The sequence below is a fragment of the Capsicum annuum genome, chromosome 8 (genome assembly GCF_002878395.1).
Source record: "Capsicum annuum cultivar UCD-10X-F1 chromosome 8, UCD10Xv1.1, whole genome shotgun sequence".
In the NCBI taxonomy this organism is placed as follows: Eukaryota; Viridiplantae; Streptophyta; class Magnoliopsida; order Solanales; family Solanaceae; genus Capsicum; species Capsicum annuum.
Window position 1 is genome coordinate 163518791 of NC_061118.1, and position 24920 is coordinate 163543710.

Below are 24920 nucleotides of genomic sequence, written 5' to 3' on the forward strand. Positions count from 1 at the left end.
AATTATTCCTTATTTAACTCAACTAATTTGAGTAAAACAAGGGCAATAAATATTGTTGTATATGTATTTGTATAGCAACAGTTTACTTAAATACAAAATACAATTTGTTATTTTTTGTAATTATGAAACTGTTGCTATAAAAGTTACAATTAATACTCTACAGTTGTTATTTCTGAATTTTTTTCTCTTTTAAATATGCTAAATCAATAACCAAACCAATAAGATAATTTTTATCGATTTTCAGTTTATCGATTTTTAGTTTTTAACAGTTTGATTTTCGAATTAACCGATAAGAAAATACTCATAAAATAAAAATAGTAGTAACTAACATGAAAAAAATCGAATCTTAGTTGCAACCAAAAATCCTACATGATGTGTTTTAATTTATAAGAATTTTCAAGTTTGGACTAAATGTTGTTAAGAGAAATTAAGAGTTTGTATCATTGAAATAACAGGTTTGTTAATTTGTTGAAATTAAAGAGAAATATATAATAAGTCATATATATATATATATATATATATATATATATATATATATTCTTATTGTGTTATCGGTTTATCCAATAACCCAATAAGAAAAAATCAAATCGAATCAATAACCTAATAATTTTTTTTATAAAATCATTAAAAAATCGTTAACCCAATAACAATAAATCAATAACATTTTTATCGGTTCAGTTTATCGGTCAGTTCGGTTTTTGCACACCCCTATTAATACTCCCTCAATTCCTTTTTATTTGCTTCCTTTTTTTTAGAGTTAAAAGATACAAACTTTGATTAATATTTTGAGACGTATTTTTTAATTAAATTGAAAAAGAAATATTGTAATTTATAGTACTTGTTATATAGTTTTTGAATATCTAAATTTTAATTTTAAAAAATTAAATTAAACCGATCTAATTTAATTTTGAAACTTAGTCAAATTGATTTACGAAAAATGATGGAAGCAAACGAAAAGAAACGGAGGGAGTTATTTTTAAAAGGGTATGTAAAAGAGAAATATGACAAATAATTTAAAATTGAGGAGTAAGACTTATACAGACACATGTGATCTTTTTTTTCATCTATCCAATAATGCTTAATAAATAATTCCCTTAAATTAAACTAATCAAAATTTCAATTTCTTTAGTGATAAAAGTCTGACCAAAAAGAAGCAAAAGGCCAAACACGGAATTGACACGGATAGGAGTAAATAGTTTAGTTATAACATGGACGTGAAATATACTCCTCCTCTAATTATTTGCTTCGTTGGCTATAACATATATTATATGAAAACAATATATATTAGTGTAAGACATGTAGGCATTTTCCCGTTATAAACCTAACAGAAAGATTCTGCATTTATGTAAAATTAGTTTTGTCCAAAATAATAATATATCAATTTGGCTAATGATGTCATTTTTAGCCCAACAATGCAACACTGTACTTATTTTTAATTTAGATACAATTATTTCTTTCAACTCTATAATTTTCTTTTATAACCAAGCCGAGGAAAAAGATATTACTTGATTAGGGCTTCATTGTTGTTAGTCAAATAATTTTATCAGCCAGAATAATGAATTAAAGTTCCAACCATATAAATGTTTTTTTAATATCTTCTTTAGATGCAATTATCTTCTTTAATTGTGTTTCCCTAAGCTCCATGCATTATCTTTGACGTAATTAAATAATAAAGTTTTAGCTGAATTTTTTACTAATTTGATTTTAAAAAAGATAGTAAAAATATATTTTTTATTTTTTAAAATGTTATGTGGACAAAAAAATTATGTGACGAACAAATATCACTCCCTTAGGTGGAATCGTCTCACCAGTGTTTTAACAAAAATGTTCTTTGTTCGAACTTCGAAAAGATAAAAGAATATTTATAGGTACAAAATACTACGATAACATGCGCCTTACCCCAAATGGTTGGTCAAAGCTAAGCACCATTGACATTTTCCTTATTAACTAGCTAGTCTTGCTTTAACTCTTTTTTAGTCTTTTTTTTTTTTTCTTTTTTTTTTCATCCGGTGTCCGTATTAGAACCCCGACTAATCCGGATCGCGCGTTGCAGGACCCATTAAGATGACAACATTCGCAACAGAGTTTTCTCCATATTTAGTATCGAACCCTCGACCTCTAGTTAAGAGTGGAACAACCCCATCCACTGCACCACAACCCATGTTGGTAACATTTTTCTAGTCTTATTCATTAGATAAGTACAATATTTTCTTACTTTTATTAGATATTTTTTTTTGTAGAATTAAATAATACTATTATAAAGAACTATTGTTTTAATGTTAAGGGTATAATTTGAAACAATAGCTAATTTTGGTCTTGAATAATTTCTAAAATAACAATTATTTTGAAATAATTCCTTAAAATTAAAGCAACAGTAATATATTTCATAATTCATGTTATTGGAGCTTTTAGGTTGCATTAATTGCAGCCCTAGGTTTATTATTCTTAATTCATGTTACTGTTTGGCTAAACTCCATTATCTTTAACCTAAATAAAAGAACTCTTCTAAAGATTACTTTACATATTTATCTATGGTTTGTTTTTCATTGCTCAAAGGAGAAGCTAATTAAAGAACCAATCATCCCCAGGAACTTGTCTAATTTTTTAGTTATATATATACATTGCAATCATAGTCCTAGGTTTATTGTTAACGTTCACACCTCTTTTCTTTCTTTTTCTGTTTCTATTTTTAAAGGGCTTTGTTTTGTCCCTTAACACTCTGTTTGCAATTATATTGTTGTATCTACAGACTACAGGCGGTGTTTTTTGGTTTCTCACATGATATTTTCTATATTTATTTAATTTATAGGTCACAATTAATTCAGATTTGTGTCATGTAAGGTCCATTGAAGGGAAAAACAACCTTTACTAGCAATATTTTTTTTTTTCAAAGCTAAAACACGAGATTTCGAGTTAATTCAAAGTTGCATTTGTGGTTTTTTAGTTTCCCACAGCCACATGGTGCTTCAATGGACATTGAGTTTACCCTCCTTTTTAAAATTGTTGTCATGCTTCATTTTTCGAGAGTCAAGTTCACTAACTTTTAAAGATCATAAATTGGATTAGATTAATTCGTTATTTTAAAATTAAAATTTAGATATTGAAATACTATAATAAAGAAACTATGGACTGCAAGTTTTTTCATATCAATATGATGAAAACTATATCTTAAAATCATTATTCAAAATTCATATCATTTGTTAAAAAAATTATTATAAGTATTTTTAAACGGAAAAATCAATAGGTCTATAGGGAGATAGTTGACTTTCCAGAAGGTAATTTGTCCTTCAGTTCAGTTATTGTTTTATTTTTTATTGTATTAAGATATAAAAAATATCATAAAGTGGAAGTTCAGAGAGAGGCTTAAAATACGATGAAAAAAATTGAAGTATAGTATCCAAGGTGGAGTTCAAGGGGGAATCGGGGTAAATGATAAAATGAGGGTAAATTGATTAATTTACTTGTTTGTGTATAGACATTGTAGTAAGTATTAATTAATTCTCTAGTTTTTGGTAATTAAAGAGTGGTTGAGATTTCATTATAGTAAGTTAAACCAGGCTGCTTTGTTAATTGGTTAATTAATTTAAAAGTGGAACCAACAACATGCCTGTGAGATCCCACTATTTAGGAGGGTGGGATAGAGTAAAGGTTATTTTAGACAAATTCTTTGTTCAAGAAAAATATTATCCATAACAGAATTAACAAATACAAAAGTAAGAGCTTGTGGTATCAAATGGACTGGATTTATTGAAACTGAGCATGTTAAAATGAACAAAGTTAAATAAACTAGTACAGTCATTCATATGTCTAAAAATTACTTAGCTTGGGCCAAAATGAATTAAATTGAAATTAGCTACAAAGCGGGTCATAACTTACCCACCCAATTGTTATTAAGTTTTAATTATTTATTTGTTTTCTTACAATTTCTTGGAGTGTCTAATAAAACTTTTTTCCTTGTATTGTGACTATATAACATATCAAAAAACTCCTTTCTAAAAATATTTAGACAAAGATTCTTATGGATCAATATGAGTTGCATTTCATGAGTGTAATTTTTAAATTGGCTGAATTAAACTGATCGAAATGGATTAAGATAATAATATAATCGGGCTATTAACCCTTCCAAACCTCAAAGGATATATTGGACGTGTCATAAATCATGATTTATAGGTTAATTTTATCATTTCTAGCAAAAGTTGGGGTGAAAATAATATAAAAATGAAATGTACTGACAACAAAAATAGTAAAAATAACCGAATAACTACTAATAATATAGTTGAAAAATAAGATATCAGTACGTCATGATACTGATAAGTAAAAGATGGAACAGACAAAGTGCTCTAATTAGCTAGAATCATGACGAGAGGGACATCACTCGATTATCTACTAAGTAACATTCACTCACCCTAATTCTCAACCTCCATGCTTTTGTATTCTACAGAAATACTATCGGTGAGCTAAAAATAAATCATGTCATATTTAATCGTCTCCCCAAAATTCTTTTTCGGTCTACCTCAAAATGAAATACATTATCTAATTACTATATTTGTGAGATCCGAAGCAGAGTCACCACATATTCAGCCTTTCCTTTGTGAGAACCTAGTATTATATTATCACATGCACCCGAGCTTCAATCTCAAGTTGACTCTTTTGGGGCTACTCAAAAAAAGAAATGCACCATATAATTTTATGCATATTTAAACTGATTTGGTAATAAGTACAGTACTACTGTACCATACACTTTAACAACAGAAAGACACTAATTTAATGAGTGAAAATTGAAAAATGATAGACCAACATATTGCGTGTATACTCAGACGGCATATCAAAAATAATATTTGAATTTATATGACTCTTTCCTTTTTAATCGATCCAAAAAGAATGATATTTCTAATATTTAGTTAAAAACTTAAAAATGCACATTTTATGTGTAATGAGATGATTGATAATGTCACAACTATCTATTGCTTATTTAGATTACGAGTTTAAAAAATCTCTCTTTTTTTCTTAATTTTTATGTCAAGTCAAACAATATAAAAAAAATTGAGACGGATGAAGTATAACTATAAAAAATGATTAGTGGATAGTATTATTCTGATACGATCGAATATGTTCACACAGTCTGAGGAAAGAACTATTGAAGATGATTTAATATAGTCATCTAGCTGTAAAGATTAATGTTTCAAAGAATTTATTTACGTCTAACTATACTCATAATCAACGAAACTTTTCCTTCAAAAAAAAAAAAGCTAGACAATTAGTTGCAAGAGGACAGAAGATTTGGCAAGTTCCTTTATATTGGTTTATTTTGTTCCTCCTCCAAAAAATATATAGTTCTACATGTTAATTACTATTTCCTCCGTCTTAAATTATTTGTTATTATTTTTAAAAGTAGTTATCTCAAATTATTTATTCTTTTAGAAGTTCAAAACAAACTTAATTTTTTGGTCCATTTTATCCTTAATAGTTATTGTTCTTAAGACTACAAACACCTCAAGATTGCTGATAAAAAAGTAAATATTTAATCTATATAGTATTAATTAATACATAAATAAAATAATCAAAGACTTTTCCTAATTAATATTTTCTTAACAACATTTAAAGAAACACAACAAAAAAATTGAAGAGTGGGAAGTACTTAGCTAGAAACCTAGGCTAATTATTATAAATAAAAAAAAGTACCCAGAAATCTTTTCCCATCTTAATGGTGTTGGGTAATCTACCTCCTGATTTTGTTCGATATGATAGTATTTTATTTTATTATATAGTTACTGACAGGACCAATATATTAATTCATAGACCATAATGCTTTTCTGAAAAGACCAATTTCCATATTTTTAAAAATGGAAAGTGATTCTGTCTTATGTAAATTTTCGGCGATTAGACGCATTATTAATCTGTTACTTCCAACTAATTAAGGATGCTAATAAATTTCACATGCATCACTAACTTTTTTACAATCAACAAAAGAGATAACTTCCAAAAGTAGGTATTATTCCGTTTAAGTGATCTGACTACATATGTGACAATTTTTATTTTATTTTTTTGTTTTTCACCCAATATTTGATATCCATATTAAAATCTCGATTAATTCGAATCGCGAATTGTAGGGCTCATATGTGACGAATTGAATAAAGGAATACTCCATCTGAATCCATTTTACTTGTTATGTTTTTTCATGTTTCTAAAAAAATATTAATTAAAATAATTTGATTAATTTATTTTTATTATTTTTTGATCTTAATTTAAAACTACTATCTTTTCAATATATATTTTATCTCTTTCCACATTTATTGAGTAAGAATAACGATGAAAGTGAATTATTAATATTATTTTAAATCAACAATGTTTTAGTAAGCATAAAAACTAAAATGGACGGAAGAGAGTACTAATTATTTCCGTCAGTTTGGCGTAAGACTTATTTAAATGATTATATTAGGAAATAACAGTAGAATCTTACCATTCCTTCCGTTCATTTTTATTGTTATAATTACGATAAAAATATTTGTCATTTAAAAAAAATCAAGATAGAATTAGTTTCTTAGAGTAACAACATCAATTTGAAACTTTTACAACTGCTGTAATGAGGTGTTGCGATATATTTATATTTATATTTATATTTGACGTTCAGATCTATTTTAGTTGTTATAAATAAAAGTAAGCAAAATAATAGTTTAATGATTTGTGTATAAAGAAAGTGTCATTATAAATCAATTGACAAAGAAACGAAGAAAGAATATGAAAATAAAAAAGATAAACACTAGTAATCTTTCTCGTGAAGTTATGATCATAATTGATAGACATCATTCGTTTAAATACTTTCTTCATCCCGTGTTTTTAGTCTACAGTCTATATTACTAAAAATATATGTCCCAAATTATTACTTATCAATTTACAAAATCAAAATAGAATTAGTTTAAATTTTCTTATTTAGCCCTTAAATTAATTCTTTTTGAAAGTATAAGTATTATAAAGTTTTAAAAAAATTTCTTCATTGTTAATCATGATATTGATAGATAAGATGCATAAATATAGAACATATTAAAAAGTTAAAAGGATAAGCTAGTAAAAATATTCTTCTTATTTATAATTTCTTAACGAGGGAAGTGAACAAACAATATGATACGGAGGAGAATATTCGGGTTTGGTACTACTTTGTTCGCTTTAGTGGACTCATAAAAGAGAAGAAAATTGTATCTTGGACCAGCACTAGTAAGCCTATTGGGCTTAGACAACCTACACCCATGAGGTTGTACATGTAACGTATTGGAAAAATTACACAAAGTGACAAATTTAATATCATAACTAAAATAAATAATAATATTTTTTCAAAATTATATTTTACAGTAAAAGTAGTATTTTTTTTGTCCATTAGCTCTTCACATGCATGCTTCACTTTTTCTTATCTATTTTCACTCCATTATTTTACTTCTCTTCAACAATAACAAATTCAGTGTATTCCCATATAATGGGGTTTGGGGATGGTAAGATGTACGCAGTCCATACCACTACCTCCGGAGAAGTAGTAAGGCTGTTTCCGATAGACTCCCGGCTCAAGACAAAGAATATTAATCAAATCCATAAAAAAATACGTAACAAGATGACAAGACATAAATACACCACCCACAGGGAATAGCAATCAAAGAATAGTACACCATCGCAATACAGCATGCAACAAGGTAGCATACCAAGAATAATACACCCATCAAGCTACGCCCTATCCTAACGACCCAAACTGACACTAACCTTCTATCCTAATACGCGACTTTCATAACCTCCTATCTAGGGTCATGTTCTTAGTGAGCGGTAACTGCTCCATGTTCCGCCTGATCACCTTTCTCCAATTTATTCAAAAAACAAACTTCACAAAAATCATCTCTTTTTTTTTCACCCAGATTAGTAGATTCCTAAATTAGTAGATTCTTTTTTTATAAATTATTCTTATTAAATTAGTAGATTCCTTTTTCAAATCAAATTCAAATCTGAAGATTATTATCTTTAAAATTTCAAAATAAAGCATCATTATTGTTTTTTTCTCTCCTATATCTCTAACTTTTTTTCTTGTTAGTTTTTTTTCATCTTTATTTTTATCGTTTTATTTTATTTATTTTGATTTCTTTTTCTTTTTCATTTTTTTAATTCAACTTTATTTTCTCTCTTCTAATTATCCTTTTGTTTTCCTTTTTTGTTTTTTTCTTTATTTTTTTTCCTTTCTCATATTTTTTCTTTTCCTATTTTCGTTTTCTTCTTCTTTTTTTTCTATTTTTATTTCTTTTTTTCGCTTTTATGTTTACACTTTTATTTCTCTTTCTTCTTTTTTTTCTTTTTCACTTTTTTTTCGGATGCTTTATTTTAAAATTTAATCAGTTATGGAGAGAGAAAAACATTAATGATGCTTTATTTTAAAATTTTAAAGATATTTGTATTTGTATTTTTATTAGCTTATTGGTCATGTGAAGTATATGTATTTTTTTATACACATATGGTTATGTTGATATATTTTTTTAGAGGGTAACATATATAAAATTTTTTAGTATTTTTTAATGTTCATGATATGTATTATGTATTTTTTGATTTAGTTATATGTAAATGTATATAGCTATAGTTGTAACAGTTTAAGATGTGCCTTTGTATTTATTATTTTATATGAGTCACATTTGTATTTTGCGAATACATATGAAGATATATATTATAGTTATGTTCGTTAATGTTTGATATGAATCTGATATGTATTTCCTAAATACATATCAGAGTCATAGTTATATTTTTATATGATAATATACATATGGAGCAGACATATATTCTGTAAATACTATGCAGAGCTATATGTATTTTTTGTAATGTAATATGTATTATGTAAAAGAAAATATATTGATACTATGTATCTCGTGTTTTTTTTTAAATAAAAGTACATATAATATAGATTTATGTCATTATTTTGTTCTATGAGTGTCACGTGATCATATATTCATGGTAAGAGTACTTTCAAGATTTGCACCACATATAGGATGTCACACAGTCAATAATATTGAAGAACATATTACGGTGGTGTTATCAAAGGAGCAGTGCAAGATTTTTTTGTCATAAGAATATTTGTGGTGTCTACATGAAGAAGAAGAAATATGTAGTTTAAAAGCAATTAGACAGTATATTATGTCAGAAATGTATTATAAATTTTTTGGGAGCATATGCATATATTTGTATTTTATATATCCAAATGCATATTCATATGTATTTTTGTACAGTATTGAATTTGTTTTTGAACTGTTCTGTCATTTTAGAGGATAACATATGTACTTATTTGAATTTTTTACAGTTTAAGATATGTATCATGTATTTTTTTTATTACTTATTATATGTCTATGTATATAGTTGTCTTTTTTGTTATAGAGATTTTTTGTCCTATATGTTTATATATACATATGAGTCAGATATGTATTTTTGTAAATACATATGCATCTATATATATGTATGTTTTGTACTGTAAATACACATGCAGATTTGTATGTCTAATTATTTTGTACATATTTTTGAATATGTATATATGATATAGATATTCTTCTTTTAAAAATAAAAGATAGAGATAGAAAAGTAAAAAAAGAAAAAAAGAACAAGATTTTTTTATTTTTTTTTAAAAAAAGTGAAAAAGGAAAAAAAGAAAGAAAGAGAAATAGAGGTGTAAAAATAAAAGCGAAAAAAATAAAAAATAAAACTAGAAACAAAGAAGAAAAAATTGAAAATAGGAAAAGAAAAAAATACGAAAAAAAAAAAGACAAATAGAAGAGAGAAAATAAAGTGAAATGAAAAAAATGAAAAAGAAAAAGAAATTAAAATAAAAAAAATAAAGCGATAAAAAAAAGAAGATCAAAAGAAACTAACAAGAATTTTTTTTTGAAGATCATGAAGTTAATGATCTTCAGATTTGAGTTTTATTTGGAAAATATATCTACTAATTTAAATAAGATTAATTTATGAAAAAAGAATCTACTACTTTAAATAAGAGTAATTTATGAAAAAGAAATTTACTGCTTTAAATACATGACATACTTATTCCTTATTTAACTCAACTGATTTAAGTAAAAGAAGAACAATAAATCTTATTGTATATGTATTTTAATAGCAACAGTTTTATAAAATACAAAATACAAGTTCTTATTTCAGATAATTATCAAACAGTTGATATGAAACTCCTAATTATAAGCTTAAGTTAGCTATTTATGAAATTTTCCCTAACGTATTTTTCTCTTACATGTCCAAATTCAGTTGTTGCTAAGTTACTATTCACCTTGTCACAACTCACTTCATTTCAAAAATAATAATCCATTTTTCTTTTTAATCCGTTTAAAAAAGAATGGTCCTTTCCTTTTTTACCAATACTTTAATTTCAATTTTTCACATGATATGTTTAAACTACAAGATTAAATGACATTTTCATACATTTGACACAACTTTAATTTAAGGCCATAAGATTTAAAATTCTTCTTTATTTTTCTTAAACTCCGTGCCTAGTCAAAATAGGTCATTCTTTTTGAAACGATATATATATCTATAATCTATATCTATAATACATTAAAAGTGTGAAGACCCTTAGAAAAGTGATTTGAACTTTTTGCCCTTCATTAAAACACTTTACAATAGACAAGATCGTCTTTTCACCTTTTTTTTCTCCAATTATTATTTAATTATATATATAATTTTGAATCCTAAAATATATGGGTTAGGATTTTAAAATATGGTAAAGGATTAAAACTTTAAAATATGATAATTTTTTTTTTCTTAAATTAGGACTAGGTTTAGTTTTCAACTTATATTCTTAATTAGGGATTTGAAATCCACTAAATTTTGAATAAAGTGAAAGTTTACTATACTTTAATAGTACTGGCACTTTAACAACATTGTTTTAAATTTACAGCAATACACGTAGGCTTAATTTAATTATTTTTATATTATTTAAGTATTCAAGATATAAAGAAATACTATACCTATTTTAACTCAACAGGAACTCCTAATATTTTATAATTCTAAATTAATTTAAATATTACCTAATATAACTACTTATTAATGTGTAGTAAATATAAGTCTCCAATAATTCTATTTAACTAATATTTTGCAAATAATTTTTAAGTCCGTTTATTTCTACTTCCTCCTTTCTCTTCTTATTACGTCTCTTTTCTTCTTCTTCAAAGTATTAACCTTCGCTTCAACAAGAATGGTTGTGATTTTATTCATTATGTTTTCTTCAACCATTGTAATTGTCATTTGCTAGGTTAGTATGTTATTCTCTCTCTCTTTTTGAGTTGTTTTTCCTTTTCTATTGGTTGTCGTAGCTTATTATTTTTTCTTTAGCTTGGGAGTGATTTTAAGTTTAACACGTCATGCATTATTATATCTATTTTGTTTGTGAATTTTGATTTTTAGGTTTGATATTCTCGTATGTTCGAATCTACCAATTTAATTATTTTTCTCATATATATATATATGTGCTTACGATAAAATATCTGTTTTGAACTTTTTGTACTTCATTAAAAACCTTCGTAATAGATAAAATCGTTTAATTTTAAATAATCAAAAGTTACACGTGTGAGGCACGTGCAGCTAAACTATATATATATATATATATATATATATATATATATATATATATATATAAATATATATCTATAATCTATAATCTATAATCTAATCTATATCTATAATCTCTATCTATAATATATTAAAAGTGTGAAGACCTTTAGAAAAGTGATTTGAACTTTTTACCCTTAATTAAAAGACTCTTTTTTTTTAATACAAAATTGTCTTTTCACTATTTTTAAAATTTATTATTTAATTATTTTTTTTATTATATTAACTAGACTTCCTAAAATATGTGGGACTCCTAAAATATATATGGTAGGAGAATTAATTAATATTTTCCTTTCAATTAGACTTCCTAAAATATATGAGATTCCTAAAATATATGGTAGGAAAATTAATTAATATTTTCCATCCTCATTGATTGTGATTCTAATTTGTGTTTTGCGCAGAAATACTAGCAATCTACATGATACTTGTGTTTTGTTTTATTTTGTACAGAGATAATATCAATCTACGTGATATTTGTGTTCTATTTTGTGCAGAAATACGAGTAATCTACGTGGTATTTGTGTTAGCTTTGGTTCTCTTTTGGGGTGCGAGAAAAAGATTAATACTCATCTAACTTGATTCGATTGCATCGATGCTTGATTTTCTAATTCTCAACTTTTTCACTGTTTTTGTCATCATAATAGAATTGAACATGTGTGTATATATATATCTTATTTGTTTTCATTCAAATCATTCTTTGGGGCTAAAATTTTTGCTCAGGCAAGAATTAGTTGGATCAAAATCGAAACTTTGTGACCCCTATTATATATTTTCTTATAGTTTATAGGTCGTAGATGAATGTCGGTTGACTTTGAAGAATTTCTTGTGTAAAAGTTAAGTTTAATTGTATTGTTTTGATCTTTATTATCTTATTGTTTTATTTTAATTCATAGATGCTAGATAAATGTTGGTCAGCTTTGACATTTTTTTTAGGTAAATGTTAGGTTTAATTGTATTATTGTAATATCTCTATTAGTTTGTTATTTTGTAGTAGTTTACAGTTCGTAGATGAATCTCGATCGGATTTGAGAATTTTTGTGTAAAATTTAAGTTTAATTGTATTGTTTTGATATCACCTTTATCATATTATTTTGTTGCAGTTTACAGGTGATAGATAAATGTTAAATGTAAGTCGGCTTTGAGAAATTTTTTTATGTAAAGGTTAGGTTTAGTTGTATTATTTTGATATTTCTATTATCGTATTATTTTGTTATTGTTTACAAGTGGTAGATGAGTGTCAGACGACTTTGAGAAATTTTTGTGTATAAAGATTAGATTTAATTGTATTATTTTGATGTCTCTGTCATTGTATTGTTTTGTTATAATTTACAAATGGTAGATAATTATCGATCGACTTTTAAAAATATTTTTGGTAAAGATTAGGTTTAATAAATAAATTCTCCATCTTTACATACTCAAAAAATATTAAATTTAATTATTATATTCATCTTTATTATTTAAACAAATATCCTATTTAATGTAATGTTTGAACTTATATATATATATATATATATATATATATATATATATATATATATATATATATATATACGCGCACATACTTCCTCCATCCAAAAAAGAATGTCATGTTTTCTTATTTGATAACTATTTAAAGCCATAATTTCACTTTTACCCTTATTAGTCCACTTATAAGGCCCATTTAATTAAAGATAATAGTAGTGCATTTTCTAATAAATTACAATTTGGTAAAAGCCTCTTTTTTTTTTTTTTATTTATTAAACTCCGTATCTGTTCAAATTATGACACATAAAATGAGACAGAAGGAGTATATATAAAGCAAGACGTATAAATACTATAGTGCTTAGAAGAAAATTTTTATGGGGTGTGATATTCAGCCATTAATTTTCTACCTAAACTTAAGCAATTGGTCTGAATTAGTCGGGACAGTAGGTACCAAATATCCAAATGATTACAAAAGGAAATTGGTCCTTTAATGGCATTGATTATACAGAAGAAAGCCGTCCATTGCCTCTACCCTTGATATTGTCGAAATAACAAAAGGTAAAGACAAACAAAATTCATAAAACAAACATTTCCAATTGGAGTGTCTCAGTTAATGAAATGACTTTGTCAATTTTTGTTAATTGAATTTCCCCCTTGAATTATGTATACTTAAACTGCAATTTGTCTGAAATATCATCTAAGTATCATATACCATTCAAGCCATGTTTCGTAGCAAAATTTTGAGCATCTTTCTTTTCTTAGTATTTTTTGTTATCCCTTCTCTATATTCATTGAACTTTAACCTCACCAACATCACTCCTTCTGATGTTAATCGTTATATCAGTATCACTGGAGACGCCTATATATCGAACCAGGGGATACAAGTCACGCCTGATGAACGTTACATTGCATTAGATGGAAAAACAGGACGCGCCACATACATTGAGCCACTGCAACTGTGGAACAAGGCTACAGGGAAATTGACAGACTTTACAACACATTTCTCTTTTGTTATTGATTCGAATGGTAACGATAGCTTTGCTGATGGACTAGCCTTTTTCTTGGCTCCTGTTGGTTCAAGTGTCCCAGTTGGTTCATCTGGCAGTGGCCTTGGTCTTGTCGATGCTGAGACAGGAGACAAGTCTTCCCATGAGCCATTTGTTGCTATCGAGTTCGATACATTTAAGAATAACTGGGACCCCTCACCCGTACATGTAGGTATCAATATAAATTCTATGGATTCTGTTGCTACTAAATTGTGGAATAATGACATTACGCTGGGGAAGAAAAACGATGCTTGGATTACTTACAATGCTAGTTCCAAGGCTCTTGAAGTTGTTTTCACAGGATTTGACAAAAAATATTATAGAGACAAACTGCGCTACGTGGTTGATCTGAGGGATTATTTGCCTGAGAATGTTAGTTTTGGTTTCTCAGCATCAACTGGACAATTGTTTCAGAAAAACAATGTCAAGTCTTGGGATTTCATTTCAAGTTTGAGTTTTGATGCGATCAAAGTTCCAGGACATGCCGAACAGCCTAGTGCAAGTCCTCCAGCTCAAGTTCAAAATCCAAGGAATCCTCCTATTCATGTTCAAGATCCAAAGGATCATCCTCAAGAAGCACTAAGCACCAAGAGAAAAGCAAACAGCGGACTAGTAGTTGGATCAAGCATAGGTTTACCTGTTCTGATTCTTGGTTTGATTACTGCCAGCTGCTTTTTATGGAAGAAAAAGAGGAAAGGAGATAATAAAGACCCTGTCTTCGTTGATCTAGATATGGATGATGAATTTGAAAAGGGTACCGGTCCTAAGAGGTTCTCATATGGTGAATTAGTTCGTGCAACAAACAACTTTGCTGCGGGACAGAAGCTTGGAGAAGGGGGATTTGGAGATGTTTATAAAGGCTTATTGAAGGAATCTAACTCATATATTGCTGTTAAGAGAGTGTCAAAAGGGTCTAAACAAGGGATAAAGGAGTATGCATCAGAAGTGAAGATCATCAGTCGATTAAGGCATAGAAATTTGGTTCAACTTATCGGTTGGTGTCACGAGAAAGGGCAGCTGCATCTTGTTTATGAGTTGATGCCCAATGCAAGCCTAGATAAACATCTTTTCAAGGAAAATTCATTGTTGGTCTGGGAAATCAGGTGGAAAATTGCTCAAGGAATTGCCTCGGCTTTGCTCTATCTACATGAAGAGTGGGAACAATGTGTAGTCCATAGGGACATAAAAGCAAGCAACGTCATGCTGGATTCAAACTTCAACGCCAAATTAGGTGATTTTGGTTTGGCAAGGCTTGTTGACCATGAAAAAGGATCTCAAACAACAATGCTAGCAGGGACTGTGGGGTATATGGCACCTGAATGTGTCATGAACGGAAAAGCTAGCAAGGAGTCGGATGTCTACAGTTTTGGAATAGTAGCATTAGAAATAGCGAGTGGAAGAAGATCAATAGACATCAAAGTACCCGAAGATCAAGTGAGATTGGTAGAATGGGTATGGAGACTCTATGGAACGGGAGAGCTAGTTGAAGCAACTGATCCAAGATTGAATAAAATGTTCAGTGAGAAAGAAATGGAACGTTTAATGGTCGTTGGTCTATGGTGTGCTCATCCAGACAACAAACTCAGGCCATCAATAAGGCAAGCAATCCATGTTCTAAATTCTGAAGCTCTATTACCAATTCTTCCATCAAGAATGCCAGTGGCAACATATTCACCCCCTCCATTGAATATGTTTTCGCCTCCATTTTCACATACCTATGAAGTTAGTAAAACCATGGGGAGTGAGCTGGAGCAGACTATGACTTACACTATTTCCTCAAGTGTCTATACATCATCAGCTGCTTCATCGACAAAATCACTTTTGTAACCATGACTACTGCTTTATATATTGAATTCGATAAAGAGTTCATTTCTATAAGCACAGGAATTTTATGTTGATTTCCCTCTCTACAATGATTTGGACGTATAATGGAACTGAATGCATCTTATGAATGATTAGAATTCTATGTTTTGTTAAAAGCTGAGAATTGAATTCCATTAGACAGTAAAAATAAAAGGATTGCTTTTCTTTTTTCTTTTGACTGATTTTTCGCCTTTCAAAAGCTCGATGTTTACGGGAAGTAGTTAGGTGTTTTTGCTTAGTAAGCTTCTTGATAGAGATGTTGATAGGCATATTAGCTCCTTCAATATTGTTGTATGGACAAGACAAGAAACTTGTCCGAAATTGTAACCTATATATCTAACATCAGGTTCTAGCGTAAAGGGAATACAGTAGTGAAACCAACTGAATCTATCAAATTCCTAATTATGCTCAAAAAGGAGTTCCCTTTAACAGTTGAAAGGGAATCTGGAAACCGAAGAGGCCAAGTACACTTCATTTAACAGACTAGTATGTTATGTATCTTGAGAAACCTTCTTAAACTCCGCTTACCAATATGTTTATATAACATAAAAATATGCGCCAGGAAGCTAGATACTTTGCAAAAAATAAAGCCGTTCACAGACTCCTTGTTCTTGTCAGAAAGACAAAAAGCCACCAGCAAGATACCAAAAAAATTCTTCATAATGAAGAGATGGAAAAAGAAAGATTATTTTATTAAGAAACAAGATTACCTTGTCAATTGTTTTTTCCTTTATTTATTTGACAAACTGTCATCTCACTGAATCTTACCATCCGAGTATGGCTTTCTTATTTTTTACATTTGATTCTTTTTGCTGCATCGCAAATCTGGCATGTCCATCATTCCATGTTACAGTTCACTTGCAGCCGCCATTGAGATTCTTAGAATTGCAGTTCATTGACAGCTACAACACCAACATTAAGACCTTCCACGAGGATGGTAGTTCATATGCTAGAAGAGGCCGAGCCTTGTAAGCTGACAAATGTAGTTGTGAATTCATCGAATGAGGATGACAGGAATAAGGACTTGCTAATTAATGACAAATTGTGATGTTGAACTAAAGTTCCTGTTGAGACCAGCGGAACTTTGCAGAATGTCAAACTTTGTCGCTAGGTCAGAAAGAATGCTCAGTGTACACATGACATTCTTGAAGAAAGCTAGCAATTGCCACAATAGGCTGTCAAAAGTTTTCACAGTTACATTAATAAATCTTCTTCTGGCATTAGCAAGTAATGTATTTATTGCACATCCAAATTACCTAATGAAACTGAGCAGTTAAATTATACTTTATATGAATAGACATGTTCGTATCAGAATTATTACTTGTTAGCTTCACGCCACATATATAAAATCAGCATATACAAGCATGATCAAAACAAAGGAAATTTGATCAGCTTGCTGATTGGTCTGACTTCAGCAACGACCGGGATATCACATTCTATAACACCATACCTCTTGACAAGGATCTACCTATAAGGAACAACAAACAGTTTTGCTTTTTTAACATCAAATGCTAGAAAAAGAAGTAGCGACAAGTATATCAGGAACCAAAACATGTTTTAAGTTTCATATTCTCACATGTATCAGAATAGCTATTTTTGTACAGAATTTATAGCATGATGTAGCATTAGGGATTTATATCGTATAGTCTTCTTTGATAACAACAACAGAGTGATAAGTTTTCGGTCAAATCAGATACCAGACAACGGAAGAGAAATGATAGACTAAAAACATTTAACTACAATATCAGACTTGAAAGACTTGGTAATCTAAAAGCCCCAAGTTCTTCTCCTTTTCTTCCTTCGATGATCGTCTCTTTCACTGTCACTACTTTCAGATTCTGACTCAGGCACTAACGAGACAGGCTTTTGCTTTTTCATGATAAGCCTTGACGTGTTCTTTGAATACACTCGCAGATTTTCAGTTATCCCACCTAGACCAATGGAAGTGAAGAAGTTGATTGCAAACCTCATATTTTTTGAATTATCCTTTGGAAATATTGACTCAAACGAGTCTTGCATCATCGGATCATTAAGACGCTCATTCAACAAATGGATGCCAAGGTGCTCTGCCAACTCCTGAAACAGGATTTTGATAAATATTCGGGAAGAGGATGTAGTGTCGTCTTCTGTCAGCAGTATATATGCCAAAACATGCAAGGCAGTGCATCAGTGGCGAGCAAAGGAGCGAAAAGCTTAGCCACACTGTGCAGCTTATTAGTTTCGAGACGGTGGACCATGGAGTACTGCTGCACAAAGCATTTATCAAAGTTCTCCTGGTAAACCTTGTCGATCATGCAAAACCGCTGACCCAAATATCCATAGTAACGGAGAAAAGTCCTCTCCTGACTGCAGCACTCCAATAACATAATGCATAATTCCATCGCATGACCAGGTTCTATTTTAATTTTCAACAGTTTATGCCCTGCTTCCTCAAAATCAACACTTGACATAATCGTCTGGTAGACTGTCCTTCGAAAATTGATCAAGTTTGTCTCGCTCTCGTCTTTTATTTCCTTTTTCTCCTCGTCCTCTTCTTCATCAGATTCTGCATCAGCATCTCCTTCTTTCTCAGATTCTTCACCTAGTATCTTTTTCTTTAATTCTTCATACTTCTTTTCGTTTTCTGCAAAATCGGGATCCTGCTTGAAAACGTCCAAAGCAATTTAAGAATCTAACTCATCTGAAAGAGAGATTTCATGGGTTAATTGATCTTCCTCCTCAACTAGGTCGAGTTCAGGACGAACAGCAGGATATCCCTGAAACTTTGCCTTTCTCAACGCAAAAAGGTTTTCAATTAAGAATTGAATCCTTTTATCAATTTCTCCTTCATGAAGTATCCCTCGAAACCTCTCAAAAATAGCATACAGCCCTGAAGGACATAGATCCTGAAGAATCGAACCACATTCCGTAACAAAACTAACTGCAACCTCAACACTATCATCATTAGGTATCTCCAGATAACAGTAAGTAACTGGAGCGCAATAAGCTCGTGCACGACTTGCTGATTCACAAGATGAGCGACAAACTTGAGGGATGCTAACAACTGAAGCTTATTAGCAGGTTTATTCAGTTGAAGTATCAATCTTCTCAACAAAAGATCTCCTATTACCGGTATTTTGCTGTTCACAACGGCAACTAGCGCTGCAAACACGTCAGTGAATATTGGAGAAGCCATTTGTGATTTCATGATCGATCTGCAGAACAATCCTCTCCCTCGAATCAAATTTTCCCCGAACAGTTCAGGGACAGTGTTCTTAATGTTGATGGCGTTAACCTTATTCATGAATCCATTGATACTCTTACGAAGAGCATCCCAACTCATCCTCTCGTATTCAGACACTGTATTTCCTCTCTGCCTCTCTTTTCTAATAGAATATATCTCCATTTGTTAATTTGTGACAATGGCTGTATTTATTTTATTTTATTAAATACGGTAAGGATTAGGAAGATAATTTATTTTATTTTGATTTTTTTTCAGTTACTAAAAGAGACTAATATAGAAAGAAATTCAATTACGAGTGAGCTTCCAAATACAAATCCTTTCCTAAAGAGACAAGGTTAGAACTTTTTTCAGTTACTTTCTACGGAAGTTTTCAATCCCAGCACTAAAAGAATTGCAATTTATAATACTTTTTATATAATTTTTAAATATTTAAATTTTAATTTTAAAAAATTTGAGTTGATTAATTCTATTTTGCTTAGAAAATTAATTAAATTAACTCTAGAAAAAGTGAAAAATATTTTGGAACAAAGACTAATATGAAAATTAAAAATACTAGTCCTAACTCCTAAGCACTAATACATACACGTATTCCTAAATTGTATAGAATGAGGAGTAGGCTAATAATGGAAATACAACTCCTAGTCAACCAATACACGTTTGGAAATAATTGTTTTTTACTCGGTTTTGTTTTATTTGTTCGTGTACTAGAAATAATATTTGTTTACGAATAGAACTTCAATCGTGGAAGCATCGGAATAAAAATCCTGATTTTAGAGGGAAAAGGTTTTACAAACTTGTATCCCAAATCCACTTGGAAAAGGCAACACACGCATACCTCTATATAATTGGACTTTCATGTACAAAATCAAAACGTATCTTCCCTTTTGCAAACTAAAACACACTTTTTTTGCAAACTGAAGTCGAGAAGAGAGGGAGAAAAAACACTAGCAAATATGTCACTTCTCTTAGGAGTGGAGGAAACACCGCGTAGACTGTCTCGCCGTCGCCGATCAAATCGGAAAAAACCACCTCAAAGACTCGATCCGCTCGAAGAATTTAACCTGTCATTTGACAAGTGTCAAATTGAAGATGATTATCCAATCGAAATTCCAAAGAAGTTGCTCTATCCTTATATGGAAGATTTATTGAAGAAGAAGCTTTCCGTGAGAGAAAGTGCGCTAAGGACGTTGGTCGAAGAATTTGAGACCAATGTCCAAAGCAAATTCGCTAGAAAATATTTTTTCACTTTGGTACGCCGATGTCATAATTGCTTGAAACGGGGTTCTACCACGGAGATTGAGTTAGCGTTGCAACTGATCGGATTAGTAGCTCTGACTCTTGGTGAGGGTGATTATGCACATGAGATTTATGAAGACTCGTTTGTGTTTCTTCCTCAAGTCTTGTTGAAATCTAAGTTATCTCACGCGGTCAAGGTGATGGAGTGTTTGTCTATTGTCACTCTTGTTGGTGCCAAAGATTCTGTAGACACGGAAAGATCAATGAATTTTATATGGGAATTCATGAGTCAAGAAAGCAAACATCCATCATCAGTGGCTGCATCAGCAATATCAGCTTGGGCTCTCCTCTTTTCGGACGTTGAAAAAAGAAGCATTAGTCCCAAAAAGTGGAAAGGATTGATCCCTTATCTTCTGAAACAACTAGAGGAAGATGATGAATATGTTAATGGTGCCAGCATTGAAGCGCTTGCTTTAATTTTTGAAAACGGCAGTCTTGAGAAATTTTCGAATCAAGCAGAAGAATACGCAAGCATCAAGGACATGAAAGATGGCATAATGAAGGAGATAAAGAGAATATGCAATGACATCAAACAAGATGTTTCAAAAATTCTCGAGGATGATTACGATAAGAAAACCACTTTAACTTTTGGCGGAACAAGAGTTAGTTTTACCACCTGGTCGCAATTCAAACAGATAAATTACATAAGAAGATATTTAGGTTATGGTTTCACAAATCACATGATGGAAAACGAACACCTGCACAACTTTTTTCGCTTTGCACCAGTAACGTCAGAATGTAGTGATGTTGTAGAACTGTGCAAACCTGAATTTGAAGAGATGGCTGTTCGAGTTTTTTTACCTGAAATAAGAAGAAAAGATTGTAAAAAGAGGATTTATCTGTCCCCTAGTTCTCTACTGAGCAAAGGAAGGACTAAGTTGAGGAATAAGCACAGAAGTCTTGCAGAGGAGACCAAGGCTGGGCATTTTGATGAGGAAGACTTTGACTGACATGTTGTTTCCATTGATCTAAATAATTATTAGCCATGATGATAAGATATAGAGTTTCTAGGCATTATTTGTTTCTATGTTCAATTAGAATGGTAGCTTTTCTTTTTGAAAGAAAAAAAAAGAAGACAATTTTACTTTTGAGAGCTTAAACTTGAAAATTTGAGAAATATATGTCCTTTTTGATTTACTTTCACTGAAAGAATAGTCAAACATCAAAACTAAGGCCCTACTCTTTTGATCTTAAGTTAATTTACTCGCGCACAGGTAAAGCCATAGGCCACAGTTAGTCTGTTACTGTCGTTTGTTTCACCGGTATCCTGTAAGTTGAAAAGTCGATGCAGCAGCAAATATTCAGTTATTGCCTGGGCATCCAAGAACAACAATAAGTTGCAGCCTTTATAATATTATCTACACTTAATAAGAGACATGAAAGTGATGTATTAGCTAGCAATGACGATAAGATAAAGACATATAGCAAGACGAAAATGTTAAAGAATAGTATAGTTGGCCTGATCAGTAACAACAACAACAACAAACCCAGTATATTCCCACCTAGTGGGGTCTGGGGAAGGGTAAAATGTACACAGTCCATACCACTACATCTGAAGAAGTAGAGAGACTGTTTCCAATAGACCCCGGCTCAAGACAAAGGACCGTAGACAAACGTCTCAAGCTCACAACATGATAAAAATAACAGAGATACAGTTGGCCTGATCAGTAAATCTGAAATATTACTTATGTGAATTTTATGATATATAATCCTTTCTAGAAACAGATCCCAAGATCAACGGACTTGCAATTATTGTACAAATAGGTGGATCTTCTCAATATAAGAGTTGTTTTCAACAAGTTATACTTTTACGTGTTTTCAACAAGTTATACTTTTATGTCAAATTTCATTTCACACGGTAACAAGGTTACTAACATGTTAAAATGATAATACATCATAGACATGTGCTTCATCGTCGTGATGATTTTCCAGTTATTGGCTCCTCCCACACTGGATTTTTAATATCAGAACCAAAATCATCATAACAGGGGTAAATGCATCCACTTCTCATATCATAGAGTCTCCAACCATCAATGAGACGATGAGTAAAATAAACGCAGTTGTTTCTGCAGCCAATTCGACTTGAGGGCACTGACAAACAACAATTAATCCCCGCAAATAACGTTCTATCTCCGAGGTTGTCCAGCTTTAATAATGACAAATCTTCAACCTGTAACTTGAACACTTCCACTTTGTCCACCGTCCTGTTTGATCTTTCTGATATCAGGAAAATAAGCAAGATTTCCCCATTAGTCTCAAGAAAGTACTCTATAAAATGCTTTGAGTAGTTTGAAGGAATGGCTTGTTTTCTACTTAATCGCGTGACTTGAAACTGACATTCACGACTTTCTTGTATTACTGCAAGGTCCCCTGCAAGGTTAGTGCATAAAACTTCCTGTCAAAGAAAATGGCATTACTGAATTGTATCAGTTGCCCCTTAGGATCATTCAGATCAATGAGGCCATTTTGATTGCATTCTTGGTTCATCCATTTTTGGTTTTGTCCTAACTGATCAACTACAAAACTTGGGAAACAACAACAGTCTCCACCATCTTTGGAATAGGGAAATAAAACTGAGTTTTTGCGCTCGGAAGGGGGAATACCCCAATGACTGTAGCCTCCTCTGGAACTATTTAGAAAGCAGTAATCAATAGGTATCTTTTCTCCATCCAGAATCGACCACGGTGAGTAGTAGTGAAAATGCTTCCAAGGATCATAACGTGGCCTTCTTCTACCATGCCACCAATAACAACCAGATTCTTCAAATGAGAGGTTGAAGGTATGCTGTTGAGTTTTGCAATAGGATTGAGGTTCATTTGAAAGCTCCAGCCACGGTGATTTTGCAGTGGAACTACATTTCTTGGTAGCACTTCTCCATGATTTAGTAACACCAGCAGGACCCATGGATTCAATTAAACTTGAATATCTCCGTGGCGTTTTGAGAAAGTTGAGTAGCTTTTCAGGAAGATTTTGCCATGGTTCCACATAGGTAGACTCATCTTTAGAAGAAGTTTTCTGTTTCCTCCTACCATTTGGAGCCATTTCTAGATAAGAACTAGGTCTAAATCTGAGCTTGTATGACGATACAAAACATGCTTTTACAATCTAATCCTCCCTATCCCAGCTGTTTATTTTATTAGTCTTGGGCTCCAAGAGTCGAGATTGATGACTTCTTCAGAGTGTCATTTCTATTTTATTGGTCAGTTGGATATATAAAAGTATGCAATAAGTTGAAGAGATCAGCTGTGTGACCAAGTCTTGGAGATCTGCAAAGTCAAAATTGTAGCCCAATAGGGAAGTCTCTATGGCCACAACTCACTGAAAGTCAACAAAACAAGAATCTTTCTCACTGCTTCCATATCTGGTTTCATAGGGGATATTACTGGCCTTACGGTAGAAGATGGCGAACATGGAAGGACCCGGGTCATTCCCATGGTGCACTAATAGCATTTGGACGCTGTCCAGATGATATCTTTCTGTGGAAATCCTACAGAACGATTTACTGTAAACTTCTAACTTATGATACGTTTGCAACTTTATCTACATGTCATACCATACGTTTCAAAGACCATGGGAAAACCTGTATAATTATGGTGCTAACAGGAACTTCTTCTCCAGCTTTTGTGTTCTGTGAAACGGGGGTTAAGAAAAGAATGTGTGTGGACAAAACAAGACTAATGTCACTGATCCTTTTGGCTCAGGTTAACATTTCCAGTTCATAAATGCCATTGGCATTAGTGGGAAATTCGATGCATTGGGTTTGCAGGGAACCCTTGCAGTTATTGAAGAAATTGTTTCTAGCCTCGAGTGTCACTGAGATCAGCTCAAGCAGAGCTGTCCCTTCAATTATTTCAAGACAATTCAAGGAAATTTTAGTTGAATCAGAAGGGGAAATCTTATTGATTTTCTTAATCTCTAGAAGAACCATTATGAAAGTGGATGATGTTGAAATTTACAGGCTTGATATTCCAAAGCTGTGGTGGGTTAAGATGGAGAGCCTTGGGCATAGAACATTGTTTGTCGAAGAGGAAAGTTGTATGTGGATTAATGCCAACAATCCTGAATACATTTTACTCAGCAAACAGGTGGAAACTGGTGGCTATTTGACATGCAAGCAAAAACAATATTACCAGCTCCTCAATGCAGCCTTTTTCGTATTGAATCTTCGATGATGAATTGATCACCATAAGCGTTTTACTTTAGTTGAAGTCCCTTCTGTAATGCTCTTTTTCCTGATTAATATCACAGTAGTATTTCGATTTTCCATGGGCAAAGCATGTACAAGGTCAGTTTGCTTTTAACACTAGGCTAAATTACGTAAATTTTTCTCTCAATACAACATAAGCAATCAACCAAGCAACTATTACTCGCCCCCACCCTTAATTAAACTTTTGTCGCGTATTGCT

At 31.0% G+C, this 24920-nt stretch overlaps 3 protein-coding genes across 3 annotated transcripts; 2 read left to right on the plus strand and 1 right to left on the minus strand.

The window, feature by feature from the left end:
• The first annotated feature begins 13521 nt into the window (after positions 1-13521).
• Positions 13522-16030, plus strand: LOC107879913 (L-type lectin-domain containing receptor kinase IX.1). The gene has a single exon (XM_016726842.2). It carries the CDS (start codon positions 13809-13811, stop codon positions 15957-15959), a length of 2151 nt encoding a protein of 716 aa, XP_016582328.1. The 5' UTR covers positions 13522-13808; the 3' UTR covers positions 15960-16030.
• A 1575-nt stretch (positions 16031-17605) lies between these two features.
• Positions 17606-19380, minus strand: LOC107879460 (pre-mRNA-splicing factor CWC22 homolog). The gene is given in 3 exon segments (XM_016726493.2): positions 17606-18151; positions 18154-18954; positions 18957-19380. Coding segments are annotated over 3 exon segments (1614 nt in total). The 3' UTR covers positions 17606-17762.
• Positions 19381-20171: 791 nt separating this feature from the next.
• LOC107879461 lies at positions 20172-21464 on the plus strand. Its single transcript, XM_016726494.1, has one exon. The coding sequence runs from the start codon at positions 20172-20174 to the stop codon at positions 21462-21464; it is 1293 nt and encodes a 430-aa protein (XP_016581980.1).
• The last annotated feature ends 3456 nt before the right edge of the window (positions 21465-24920 follow it).

What these genes read in the sequence shown, in the direction of transcription:
- LOC107879461 (XM_016726494.1), top strand. Translation starts at nt 20,172, where the DNA reads ATGTCACTTCTCTTAGGAGTGGAGGAAACACCGCGTAGACTGTCTCGC.
- LOC107879913 (XM_016726842.2), top strand. Translation starts at nt 13,809, where the DNA reads ATGTTTCGTAGCAAAATTTTGAGCATCTTTCTTTTCTTAGTATTTTTT.